We start from the raw sequence: 14572 nt of genomic DNA, 5'->3' as shown, positions 1-14572 counted from the left end.
GATAGAGCAAAAGTTTGGGGGTCAAGTTCAGCACTCCTGTGTCCAGCCTGCGACTCAGGCAAGGCAGGGTTGCCTCTGGATATTATTTTACCAAACTCCAAATTTTAACAGACATGTTATTTTTAGCTCCTTGGAACTCCTTTGGGTCCTGTGCACCTTATCTTACTATCTGTCTGGAGACTTGGGGGGTGGTTGTCTGGTATCACAGTGGCATGTACTCACTCATGCATAGAGATGGTCAAACACAAGACAAGACAAGAACAGAGAACTTATGCCTGTCCTGGAATGCCAGAGCTCAGGGGGAAGGGAACCTGGAGTTTAGACAGCAATGAGTCTTCTTCAGAAAACAATTCAGAAGACACTGGAGAGAAAACAGTGAATGGAATTGAATTCTACTTCTGGTTTGGACATCCATAGGGACACCGCTCACTGCATCTCATCTCATAGGCATTTTTCCATCTGTTCTTTGCAAAGGTTAAAAAAAAAAAAGATTCCTCTTGAAGACGCAGACACACCCAACTTGGTTTGCTCCCCACCTGCTGGGATCTGTGCAGGAGAGGCAAGCAGTCATGGGTGTGTTTGTGACCATCACACCCAGCCATGTCAATCCACTGCCAGTTCTGTGCCACTTGGAGAAACTGGTGCTTCCTCTGCAGTTGTGGTTTCAAGGGTCACCTTAATGTGACCTCACAGGCACCCTCTCCTGATACCTGAAGTGCTTTGCCTGTGACTCAGCCATGCCTTTATCCCTCGGAAAGGAAGTCTGTGTCCTTTCTCGCTGGCTCTGCATCTCGTTCCCAGTCTCTCTGACCTGCAGAAGGCTGGTCCTCTGTGATATGGGTCCAACTCTCAGTGACCTTGACTCTCTCTCTACACAACTGGGGCTTCTTTGTCCACCTCGAGAGATTGTCTTCAGGAATCAATTGAACAGGAAACACATATTTTTGTGCCCAATGTATGGTGACACACAGCAGAAACCCAACAGTCTCATTTCAGATCAGTTCTTATCACAGCCACAAGGTCAAGTTCAGGGCTCATGAGGTCTGGATGAAATGTCCCAGGCCTGATGCAGGTCATCCCTTTCTGTTTTCAGGTGATTCTGTAAAACTTTAGTTCCCCCGCTCCCAGGGATCCCTGTTGATAAGGATGTGGGAACACACTCATATCCCCCACTTTTTCCAGCCCACGATGCTACCAACAATTCCACCAGCTTCAAAGTTCTGCTCAGAGAACTGGCCATCATCTGGAATCTTCCATCTCCACTGTGGGGCTCTGCTCTGACAGACACACAGTCCTTCCCAGATGGTCTCACCCCCAATTTTGACTTTTTTTTTTTGGTTTTTGGTTTTTGGTTTTTGGAGACAGGGTTTCTCTGTGTAGTTTTGGTGCCTGTCCTGGATCTCGCTCTGTAGACCAGGCAGGCTGGCCTCGAACTCACAGAGCTTGGCTCTGCCTCCTGAGTGCTGGGAACTTTTGACATTTTTGAGAATTGATTAGTTAAAAGTATTAAGAACATTTTAAATGGTTATATTAACCATCTAAGTACTCTCAATGTTATATCAACCATCTAAGCATTCTAAATGTTGCCCACAGGTCCACATTTAGACATCACTTTCCATTTTATTATTCTTAGGTTGAACTCAGTGTTTTAATTATTGCAATCTGATGTTGAGTCAAGATTTAATTACCCGAGGTTAATCTGTTTCTTAATAATGAGGGAAATGGACTTTGCTGTCAAAAGAATGAAGGCAGACCTGCCATCCATGGACTCACTTCTGTCCAGAAAACTGCTCTTCAGGGGGTAATAAATAACTGTGATTCAGTACATGGGGTGGCCCTCAGCTACAGACATGAGAGATAAGTGAGAATCAATATATTAAGCCATCACTTTTTAGCCATCTTGACCAGTGATCATTAAGGTTAGTGTCTGCCAATTATGGCTTGTGGGCCAAAGTCAACCTGCTGTCTAGTTTTTGATTGCTTACAAGCTGAAAAATGCACTTCTTTACATTCTAAAATGGTTCCATTAATCATGAAAGTACTGTGTAATCACCTCATTTTTGCTCATCAATCAATCCTGTTTCATATTTTTGAAATTTTTAGAGGTTTATTTTTTGTTACTTTTAATTATGTGTATGTGTCTGTGCCTGGATAAATGAACTTGAGTGCAGGTGCCCATGGTGGATGGAGGCACAAGAATTCTCGGGAGCTGGAGTTGTACGTGGCTGTGAACTATCCACTGTGGGTGCTGGGAATTGAACCTGGATCCTCTACAAAAGCAGTGCATGCTCCTAACCACTGAACCATCTCTGAAGATTACTCATGAGTCCTTAAGCCCAGGACGGTTTATTATCTGGGCATTAATGAAAGAATTTGTCTGTCTCTGGCCTGATAGAATGTCTAAAACTTGAAGCCTCACTGGGTGTTGAACATGACATCACAGCACCAGGTGTCCTGAAGGGTTCTAATTAACAAGGTGACTGCATCACATGCACCCAAGGAAGAGCATCAGCCTTGAGGTGCTCTCTAAAACCATACAGGATGGGGCACCAATCCTGGGCACGTGGAGATTTGTGTCTGGAAGCTGTGTTTGTGCTAATCTGAGGTGGCGGCTTCTGTCACCTTTCTCCAAACTGCTTTATAGTGGAGACTGGCCACAGCCTTGACAGCAATCCTTGTCTAGGCTAAAACCACATGCAGTAATATTAAGTCTCAAGTAGCTGCACTCCAGAGACCCACAGGCAGCTTGTCTCGAGATGATGGGATTCCTCTCTACAACAGGAGCACAGCCTTGTCCCATTTCTCTCTATCACTATGTACCAGAACTCAACCAAAGCCATGTCCTACATTAGAGGGCACTCTCCAACCTGGACCACTCATGAATGGGGCCTTCACAAGAGTGCTAGTTAAGTTAAATAAATAGAAAATCTGTTCATGAAGAAAACCTGCAACAATACACTAATCAGTTCTTGACTGATGTGAGAAAGGGGGAAAAAAACCTCTGAGATTTTTCTAGAAAAGAAAATGTCTTCTTTTTTTTAGGCAACTCCACACAAAATGAGATGAAGCGGTTTAAGATGACAGAAGAGCCCTTCAGACTCCCCAGCACCACACATCTGAAGTTCTTTCTGCTGTACGAGGCCCAGAAAGAAAACAGAATGGAGTGAAGAGGAAATTCCGAGAATCAAAACATTTGTCAAAGTGCCAAAGATGAAGCTCTCTCTCAGTGGCAAACTTGGGTCTTCCTTCAACACACGCCACGTGACTACTGACTGCCTAGTACTCAGAGACACACAGGAACGGGGGTCTCAAATCGGCTGTTTATTAGCAGAAAACTGGCTGCAGAATTTAGATTCGAGGCTGAGTCCCCATCCCCCTCCTTGATTAGTGGGGGAACTCTGAGCATCCATTTGGCATCACCGAGCACCTCCTGTCCTCCTCCATGATGCTCCTGCACTGGCCTTCATCATCTCCCCCCATCAGAGTAAGGAGCCATCCCTTCAAGTCTAGCTCTGCAAACACCATGATGGACAGGGCTGGGTCTGACCCCTAAGTGATGGCTGGTTGCTTCCCATTTATAGTTGGATATACTCATAGCCTCAGAAAGGCATCAGAAGCCCCCTGAACTCCCATGACAGCTTCCTGACTTGTGTGGTGCTTCCATGCCACACCCTCACCCCTCACTGTCCCCGGGCTTTTCCCAGCTGTTCTTCCCACTGCCAGGCTCCAACTGCTGCTTCTCCACTCAGCCCTCTACTCTGCCCATTGGCTCAGCACCAGAAATGCCACTCTCTGTGTTTGCTGTCACACGTCTGCTTCCCTGCCAGGCAGCTCCACACGGACCTCCACAACCTGCACGTCAAGCAGAGATCTGAAGGTGCTTGCTAATCCCCGCCAACATTGATCTCTGAGCTTTGGGAGTGTGGTGACCTTGGTGTTCATGGGACACAGACAGCCTGCCACCTTCCCCGTTGCACGGACCAGGTCTAGGTTGATTCCTGGGGCTCATGGGAAGTCTGTCAGTTTCCTGCATCTCCAGCCTCATTGTCAATCACAGAAGTGACTGACCTCAACTCAGATTTACAGAGTGCTTGGGGACAAGTCATGTATCATGACAATGCTTCTCTCTCTCTCTCTCTCTCTCTCTCTCTCTCTCTCTCTCTCTCTCTCTCTCTCTCTCTCTCTCAGTCTTCCCGATTAGCCTCTGAGAAACGGATGGTGGATGTCTTCAGTGTGGCAGGTGAAGAAACAGGCCCAGGGAAGCTGAATGAACTGACCATCCCAGGAAACAAAGAACCGAATGTATCCTAACCATCCCATGAGGCCTACTGACTAGAAGAACCCCTGTGACTGGGGAGAGCTGAAATGCCACAGGCTAGGAGCAAAGTTGTCTTGGGCCATCAATATCTCCTTTAATAGCCATTTATTGCTCAGCATTGTGAGTGACGACCTAATACTCTGTGACTATTTGGTAAATCCACAAATAAGAAGCCCAAGAATATTCCCTGAGGCCTAGAGCAGAGGCATCCCAACTTTGCTATAACCCACCTACCTGATGTTTCCCAAAATGTATTTGAAAAGTTGCTGTGGGATGTTCAGTATGTCCTGTGGGAGCCCAGGTTCCTTGTGGCTTTACCTAGCAGGTCCGCATAGAGGATGATTAGGACCACGGGCCTGAGTGCAGGTGTCTGAGATGGTCTGCACTTGGCTGTGCTGGGGGATGGTCTGTATGTCAAGTTGCTCTGATTGGCCGTGGCTAGGCAGGAAGTATAGGCAGGACTAACAGAGAGGAGAAATAAAAGAACAGGAAGGCAGAAGGAGTCACTGCCAGCAGCCACCCTGACAAGCAGCATGAAAAGATGCCAGTAAGCCACAAGCTGCATGGCAGGGTATAGATTTGTGGAAATGGATTAATTTAAGCTATAAGAACAGTTAGCAAGAAGCCTGCCACAGCCATACAGTTTGTAACCAATAGAAGTCTCTGTGTTTACTTGGTTGGGTCTGAGTGGCTGTGGGACTGGCAGGTGACAAAGATTTGTCCTGATTGTGGGCAAGGCAGGAAAACTCAAGCTACAAAAAGTACCTTGACTTTTAATGTTATTTGCTATAAAAACTTCATGCAACTGTCACCATGTTGGAACATGGTATTTGGGGTAACTTGAATCTGTATTCCTGGGCCATGGCCACTCTTACTTGACTCTGGAATAAACTCTCTCTTATTCCCTTTGGCATGAGAGCTGTTTTTTTTATGTCGACAAGTCCAGAGTGTGAAGACAGCGCCTGTGCCTGTGGCTCCTGCCTCTCTGATCAGATTGCAGGAGAGCTGAGGTCATGCTGGGCATCTAGACAGACCTGCAGCTTTAACTCAGCCAAGACACAGTTGTAGAGAATCAGTGAGGATGATGGGAGGCATTGGGTGCACCCAGGTCTCCAGAATCTGCTGAGGGTGAAAAGAAAGAGGAAGGCACAGCCTAAGGACCTCTTGGTTCTACCACAAATGCCATCTGTGAGAGTCCGATATCGCTATAACTCCATGTCCGACCCAGGGGCTTAGCGTCCTGCCTCGGAAGCGTCCTGTTCCATTGTCTTTGCTGACATGCTGCCTGAGTGTAATCCCACAGTGCAATTCACCATCTGTGCTGCATTTGCAAGGATAATGTGTTATTTTAAAAATAATAAAACAATTTATTTACATCTGCTTTTTCTTCCTCTATTTGCTCAGCAGCAAGTGATAAAAAAAAATGGAGAAAATTATCCAAACAAAAATATTTATGAGCAAATAGCTTATAGAGATGGTGAGGCTGTGACTCTCTAATTCTGGTCCCGCCCACCAAAGCAAACAAAGACAGTGCTCCTGGCAGCGTGATTGAATTGTATGCAATTATCACCAATCTTTTAAACATGATGGTAACGAGAAAAGTATTAGCATAGATTAGAACGGCCTCAGAACATTTATTTCCCTAAGAATATGACTAGTGCTTCTAATTTTTATTCATGGAATAGAGGAGATGCTATCTCTTATTTTTTCGGGCAGCTTGATCTGATATTATCATTTTCACAATTTCCTTCATGCAGCTACAAGACAACATGATAATGTGGGTCATTTTGACCAAGCACATGATTCTCTTTGGACTTCAGGATTTACATTCAAATTCACTGGCTACTCCCCCATCCTACCGCGGCCCCCCCCCCCCCCCCCCCCCCCCCCCCCCCCCCCCCCGCCCTGGCCGCCACATAAGATAATCCACTGGGGGTCTGGAGAGATGGCTCAGCAGTTAAGAGTGCTTGCTGCATTACCAGAGGACCACAGTTTGGTTCCTAGCACTCATGTCAGATGACTCATAACTGCCTCTAACTCCAGCTCTGGGGGAGCCTGAGGCCCTCTGCTGGCCTCTGTGGGCAAGTGCACAGAGGTAGCATATACATGCAACACACACACACACACACACACACACACACACACACACACACACACACACACAGACAGATGAAAGCAAATCTTAAAAAGACATTTCCCTGACATTCTCCATCTTCATTTCTGACACATTCTAGAACTATCCAATAACCTCACAACAGATAAATGCCAATAAAGCTAAAACCCAACCCTTCACCATGAGAGGGAAAAAGAGAATTCTCCTAATTTCCACATTTGGCCTAAAACTTTGGGCAATGATGAAGTTTTAGGGAATCCCTTACCAGCTGCAGACAGAAAATCAAGACATTCCTGGCACTCTACTCTTTTTCAGTATGTGCATATTTTACAGGCGGGCCATCTCTTGCCTTCATTATCTGCAAGATGATGCATAATGGGGAAGGCAAATTCAAACAACGATGGGAAAGTGCTCAAACCCCTTGAGAAGACCAAGAGCTCTTCTGCAGAGCAGGTAAGGTTCTCTTTTTAAGGGCCTCTTTTTGGAAACTGTTTCTATTTGAAAAAAAATTTCCCTGACCATTAGGTGCTCTGAGTAGTTGCAAATTGTGGTCGTGTTCAGAAAAGCTGGCAGATTCCAGCTGATGAATTCCAGTCTAGCAGCCAAGATGATCTGCTAAATAGACCATTTATCAACCGTGAGAGACCTTTATCTGATTTTATTTTGTAGTGCAGCCAGACATAGTTTAAAAACACAGATGGAGCTGTTAGAACGCAGTGGCTGAGTATGGTCATAGAAAAGAAGAAAACAGTGCCCTAGACGAACCCAATTTCATTGAGTAGGATATATGGTCCTTATTTTCTACAAACATTTCCTTGAATGTTTGAGCTGGAGGCACAGATTCCCACAGGTCTGCCATTCACCATGTGGATCAGTAGACTGTGTCACAGAGCCTGATGCAGCTCTTGGTACCAGTTAGACATCAAATGCATTAATTAGACTGTTGGGCAAGAACATAGAGGTAGGACTAAGCTAGTGACTAAAATAAAATGAGGACCCAGTAGTATGTTCTGAGATAATACAAACTTAAGGAATATAGGGCATTTAATCTATCTATCCCCTCACCCATCATCTATCCATCCATCCATCCATCCATCCATCCATCCATCCATCCATCCATCCATTTATTATCTATACATCCATGTACCCACTCATCCGTCCGTTCATCCATCACCTATATGTCCACGTATCCATCCATCTACCCATCCATCCATGCATCCATCAATCTATCTGTCCATCCAACTGCCCACCCACCCACCCACCCATCAACCAATCCATCCACTTATTCACCTATATATCCACCCAGTCAGCCACCCACCCAGATACCTATCCATCCAGCCAACAAATCCTGACTCTATTACACATCTGATACTATGTTTGGCAAAACAAATATGTAGATGGGTCAGAGATCTAAGGATCCTTGTTTTAGGAAGTGTCATTTTGGTAGTCTATCAGAAAAAGTATATGATCAAGTTGTAAAGGAAAAACAAGTACAACCTGTGGTCTTTCACACTGAGCTTCCAATATGGAGTGCTAATCAATAGCCTCACAAATGGTAATCACTGACCTCACAAATCAGCTGTGCCCTCACCGTCACTCCTTTTTAACTCAGCAAGCAGCTCCTCGGGTACCCCTTTTGTACTAAGAGCTGGGGATATGTCAGGGAAGAGCAGACAGAACCCTCTTTCTCCTGAACCTCAGAGCATGGTGATATTTGGACATATCAAGGCATCTCAGGGAGCGAGGAGGAAGGAGAGAAGGAAGGATGGCAAGTCACACGCAGTGGACTAAAGGCCATCTCCTCACTGCATCCACGTGCTCAGTGACCAAGTCAGCCATGGAAATAGGGAAGACAAATTGACAGGTTGAAAGCTCTTGCTCAGCATGTGCCGCCTCCTCCCAGATGCCAGATCAGCTGTCTCTCCCCAGAGCAAACGCCTCCTGCTGGGTCCTCCTTGGGAGATGGACTCATGGAAGGAAACACACCACACGGAAAATCAGCATGACATTGCTATCAGCTGAACTTACAGCAATCAGGGGTTTAGAGTCCTCACTCCAGACAAGCTGGAGATAAGTTAGCTTAGTCTTGGGTCCAGACTGAGTAACTAGGAGCCATGGGAGAGCCACTGCTCTCAAAGGAGTCCTGACTTGTTTGCACTTGTTATTGTCAATACACACACACACACACACACACACACACACACACACACACACACACACACACACGGACGTCAAACTCCTCAAATCACATCAAAGTTCATAGGTCTCACATGAAAATTATTCTTTTCCTATTTTTAAAATATTTAAAAAATTATTTTATGTGTTCATGGATATTTTGCATGTATGTATGTCTGTGGCATCACGTGTGTCTGGTGTCTGAGGAGGTCAGAAGAGGACATCAGATCCCCTGGAACTGATGTTACAGGTAGTTGTGAGCCACAATGTTGGTTCCAGGAATTGAACCCAGGTCTTCTACAAGAGCAGCCAAGGATTTTAACTGCTGAATATCTCTCCAGCCCCTTCTTTTCTTTAAAAAACGAGTGTGAGCATGTGAATATGTACATCCTTGTGGGTGTGTGTTTGCATAGGCTGCAGGAAAACTTTGAAAACCTCATCTATCTCCTTTGAGACAAGGTCTGTCAGTGGCCTGGAGCTCACCAATTAGGACAGACTGGTCAGCAAGTCCTGGAAATCCTCCTGTCTCTGTGTCCTCAGAGCTGGTGTTATGAATGTACACTACCACATACTGCTTTTTAACATGGGTTCTGGTGATCAAACCCGGTCCTAATGCTTTCAAGGTAAATGCTTTATCCACCGAGCTACCCTCTTAGGCCCCAAAACATTTTCTTAAAAGAGAATGTTGCAAGCTCCGTGTTGAACACCCAGCTGGCTAAACATATCCAGAATGGCAAGGTTTCTTAGTAATTCTCCAGAAATAAAACTGACATGGAAGTCTACATTCTGGCTGAAGGGACCTGACACATCCACGTGAATCTTAGGAGAGTAACTGGGCCTAGTAGGATTGAGATACTGCAAGTCAGGGGATCTGAACATGATGGGCAGTTCCTGGCCTTTAAAGAGCCAGAGCTGGAGGTTGGCAGACTCAGCAGCTGAGTGCAGCGATCCTGCTCAGCTCCCATGCCCAAAGCATGGACATTTCTTTCCCACAGATTGTGCTCATGATGTCTGGCTCAGCACTGAACTCTGGAAACCCCGGCAGAAGTGACACTCGTCATTCATTGTCATTGATTTTCCAATTTCAGTTAAATTGAATTTCTCCTTTTTGGGGCTGTTTATGTATTGTGGATTGGAATGCTTAATTCAGCTCCTATAATGATATACTTATTGCCACTCAACAAGAGCCAGAGGAGTGTCGGGATCCTCCATGTGTCCCCCACATAAACTTTAAGAATGTCGTATATGGTCCTCCGGTTTATAAGTGGACTCACAGGATGCTTTGTTTCAAAACAAAGAGCTGCTGAGGTGGCAAAATCACAGTAGTTGGTCTTGCCTCCTTGCAAAGAAATGCAAGGACCTTTGAGTGCTTACGGCTACGGGAAGGCTGGTGCAGATATGTGATGTGTGTGTGTGTGTGTGTGTGTGTGTGTGTGTGTGTGTGTGTGTGTGTATGTGTGTATGCACACATGGTGGGTGAACAATAAGAACCATACTGGGAAGCCATCAATCATCCTCAAAGAAAAAGGAAATATCTGGGCTGGAGAGATGGTTCAGCAGGTAAAGTACTTGCTGGGCAAGCTTAGGACCTGAGTTCAAATCCCCAACAACCATGTAAAAGCCAGGCACGGTATGGTATATGTCTGTAATTCCAGCTCTGGGAGAGCAGGGACAGGCAGATTTCAGGGGCTGACTGGCCAGTCTGGCTGGCTGAAACTGTAAGCTCAGTTCCAAGAGAGACCCCATCTCTAAAACTAATAGGCAGTAGAGGGAGACACCAACGTCTGATATTGACCTCTGACCTCTTCACACTTGTGCACACATGTGCCTGCACACCTAACTACTCAACACTTGTACATGTACACATATAAATACAACACAGTAGTTATAGAAGTGAGGAGTGTTGGGAAGAAAACTGGAAATTAAATAGAAGAAAGGAATTCAAAAAACGTCTACTTTCTGATTTGTTTTTAAACCAAAAACAATTAGATTTTCTAAGAGCCCTCCACAATTTAACACAAGTTTCTCTCCCTTCCAGCAATTTCCTCCGCCTACCTTCTGTTTCCTGGCCCTCAGGAGTAAATTTTGGGGCCGTTTCAACTCAACTCCCCTTCTTCTTCTGTCAACGAACATATAATTAGAACGGTCAGAGTGCTCACACTGCACTTGGCAGTGAAGATGCAAACATTCACAGACCACAGTCTTTGATTTCAAATTTATGATCTAGGTCAACAGAACTTTCTGGAAATGACATTATATTCTAGGTCGGCACTGCCTACTGCCTCAGCTTCTACTAGCCATGTGTGACTACTAAACCCCAGAAAGAGGTGAGTGTGACCCAGAAACTGCTTTTTATAGTCCCCGTTCAATTAATATAAAGTTTGACTAACCATACTTCACCAGTGACTTCTTATTGAATGATCCGACTTTAGGCCAGTAGAAGAGAGACACTTTAATGAGACAGGTGACAGTCTGGGGCAACATGTGCCTTGGCATGGGATGGCAGGTGTGTGAACTTAGAAACTGGAGACTGAACCAGACTTGGGGTGTGTGTAGAGTCTCGGAGTGGGGGGGGTGAGCTGATCTAACGCAGACTTGCATGAGAGACGTGGAAAAGCAGAGACAATGGAGATGAGAAAACATCCTAAGCCCTGCATGGCTCCATCGGAAACACTGAAGGGAAAATGCACAAAGCTGAGCCCGTTAAGGAAGGCTGGCGGTCACACAGTGCAGATGGCATCTAGGGTCAAGCCTGGATCGTGGTGTCTGGAACAAGAGGCTGCATTATAGGATCAGCTCTCAGGTAGAGGGAGGGTGAGAGACAGATGGGAACTCACCGTCAACGTCTGTGTGATGTGTGTGACTTCATATGAGCTACCAGGTGGACCTGGAACTCAGGAGAGGACAGAGCCACATGCGGGTGCATTAAAGCCAAAATATAAACAAGGGATGTACACAGGCTCAGTTTAAATGGGTCAGCTGACACTGGCTTTATCTGACCATTACATCTCATGGACCAGTGGGGTGTGTATGTGGAAATTAGGCCAAGGCTTTCCAAATTTCTCATTTTCAGAAGACCTTAAAATAGGAATGTTTCTGAAAGAAGTTTGAAGAGGATGGGTCACCAGGTGACTAGAAATAACCAGGGCCACCCAGCCCCGCAGAGTGTTTGACTGGGTCACATCCCAGCCCATTTATCTCCAGAGATTTGGCCACCCAGCCGTGTGCAAACATCTCGTTCCTGCCTTTGCAGTCTCGAGTGCCCTTGACTCCCACGCGTTTCCTTCGGTGGGAGCCGTGTTCTATTCTCATGAAGGAGAAAACAAAATCCTTTCAGCTCACCTCCCGGTCCAGCAGCGCAGGTGATACGACGGTGACAATGTCTCCTTTCTCAGGATCGATGTAGAACATGTTGGGAGATGGTTTGTCAGGCGTCTGCTGACGGATGTTGTACCGCAGGAGGGCATTGTCAGTGGCCGGGTCGTCTGCATCAAATGCTGTCATCCGCATCACCGTGGTCCCTAAGGGGAGGGGTAGGACCAAAGGGTGGGAGATGGTTATCAAAGGGGCAGGATGGTCAGGACCTCTCCCCCATGAGCGACGCAAGGGAATAACCTGCCAATCACCCTCTGAATTAAGAAGACAAATCGTTTGCCAAGCTCTGCTTTAGCATTTCCTCCCAGCTCCATCACATTAAAGGACCTGAAATACAGAAAAGAAAGCGCTGCTGTTCGATGGAGTGACAGCTTAATTTTTCCTTCTGCTGATGTGCGATTTATTTTTACAGGCTTTCATTCCATTTTGGCTGTGGCTCTGTGACAACAGCTTTCATTTTAAACCTCTTATGGGATGCCTGTCTGTGCCTGGGACAGGTGCTGGGGAAATAGAAGCACAAAGGGGGTCAGACATCACGGCATCCTGGAGCTCAGAGAGGTGGAGACATAAAGAGGTGGACATCATTAATAGGGCATGGAGAGGGCAAAGAGCAGCTTCATCTATCCCAGGCTCAGAGAAGGTTCCTGAGGTAGATACCCATGGAGTGAGGAGGTGTGAGCAAGGTGAAGGATAAGGACTTTCAAGAGAAAGCTACTCCACATAAAGAGAACACAGGGCAACTTGGCCCGAAAACCTATTAGGTAGTGGTCACCCTCTCTCAGTCACTTCAGATGCAGAGATGAGGGTGACTGGGTGCGGTCTTGCCAGGACAAGCAGGAGACGTGGACACAGGACCTACTTCTATGAAGAAGCACAGACTGCTTGATAACACCCGGGGTTGGTAGTTCAACTTCTTTTGTGAGGGCCTTGCTCACACACAGCCAACACGGAGGGAAACCAGGTTTCTGATGTACAAGGATAACGGGGTGCAAGGAGTGAAAATAAGGCATTTGCCTTCTTGCCATCTATGCTGGAGAATGCGCCTGTCAAGCCGTTTGCACAAGGAAGTCCACGGAGAGCTTATCTGTTGTGGCAGGAAATTTGGATTCCACCTAGCTGTCCAGCAACAGGGGAATCAATAAGAGGGTAGCATCATCTACATAGCATGAAACACTTTGAAGTTGTTTGGGGCAAGTCATAGACCTAATGTGGTCTACCATGGACAACACTCCAGGTAACACCCCAAATAAAATACATCAGGCTGATGAGTGACTGCTATGCCTCTTGTGTGACCTTGCTTGCCCCCCCCACAGCAGGCATGCGTGGCGCCGGTACTATTTGCACCTATGAAGCACAGAAGGTTTGCAACAGTGAGCCTCGCGCTGGTCGTGCTGGTTAAGTCTGAGGGCAGAGAGGAGACTGGGGTTGGGGTGGTCATGAGGGCACATTTTAGCCTAATCTGTCACGTTCTGGTTAGTCTCACAGGGTGGTTATAACGCTTCTGCAGCTAAGATTTAACTTTAAAAATATTGTAATTATGAACACTGATAGCAACATGGTCTAAAATCCACTCAGAAAAATAAGGCCACTTATCCTGATGATTTTCTAAGTATCATGTGCGCGGCTCATGTGCTCAACCAGAGCTCTTACCTAAAGTGATCTAGCTGGCAGGACAGCTGTCCTTTCCAGTGGGAATAGCCACATATAAAAAAAAATCCAGGGGCTTAAGGAAAACATGGCGTTTACTGAGCTAACCCAGTATCCCAGAATTCCTTTCTAGCTTACATGCTCTTACTATCATCAAAGCTAGAACATTGATTTATTTTTCCACGCTTACTTAGAACCAGAGTTTTAACCATTAGGTGTGAGTGGTCAGGTGAAGAAGGGGAATTTAGTCACCCTAAAGGTTGGATGGAGGTGTTATGTAATTTTGATTCATTTCACCCACCTTACCATTAGCTGTGTGTCGCAAGGCACATCTACTACGTACATTGTTTCTTTGCCTTTGAAATGTTGCAGAGAAAATACAGGGTCCAACACAAGAATAGCACATTCTTGGCAGAAGCAGACCCCTTCCTCTGCCCCAGATGTTGGAAGGGAAGGTAGTGTTAATGATGCATGCTATTTCCCTCTAAGCAATACTGTGAATGACATCAGAGTTTCCTACCCAGTGGTCCTGTGTAGTTACTCTCAGTCCCCTGACCTGGGAAGGAGGGCCACCCCAGGCTCTCTGCAAAAGTCATAGGCAGATTTCAAGCCCCAGATCTCATCCAGGAAGATGTGAAGTCCTCGTGGCTGAAGGCAGAGAAGGAACCTTGCCCTCATCAATTCTACACCAACATCTCAGGTTAAGTACACTTGACACAGTGTGTCTCCCTTGGCTAGTGCCTGCTGGATGCCTAATTGATTGAAACTGCTCACTAATCTGCATTTAATTGAAGTTATAGCTGAAGGAGTAAAAGAAAATAGAAAAACGAAGTCATCGTGGCCCGAGACTCACATATGCATCTGGATGATTAGAAGAGGTGGAGAAGACCCAGGGTGAAGCACCTTCAGGGTGCTCTGGGGAGCTCATTCTGTGTGTCTTCTTT

General features: G+C 46.1%; 1 protein-coding gene across 2 annotated transcripts in view; it reads right to left on the bottom strand.

Annotated features, from left to right (window-relative positions):
• The window catches only part of Cdh13 (cadherin 13), a 1016171-nt gene that overhangs the window by 220565 nt on the left and 781034 nt on the right, over nt 1-14572 (bottom strand). For both annotated transcript variants that reach the window (XM_006986350.4, XM_076572196.1), the window contains exon 7: nt 11949-12127. In XM_006986350.4, coding sequence (XP_006986412.1) covers nt 11949-12127 — 179 coding nt within the window. The remainder of the gene's footprint in view (nt 1-11948; nt 12128-14572) is intronic.

Source organism: Peromyscus maniculatus, chromosome 5, assembly GCF_049852395.1.
Source record: "Peromyscus maniculatus bairdii isolate BWxNUB_F1_BW_parent chromosome 5, HU_Pman_BW_mat_3.1, whole genome shotgun sequence".
In the NCBI taxonomy this organism is placed as follows: domain Eukaryota; kingdom Metazoa; phylum Chordata; class Mammalia; order Rodentia; family Cricetidae; genus Peromyscus; species Peromyscus maniculatus.
The sequence above is the reverse complement of the archived record's forward strand: the minus strand, read 5'-3'. Positions and strand labels throughout refer to the sequence as shown.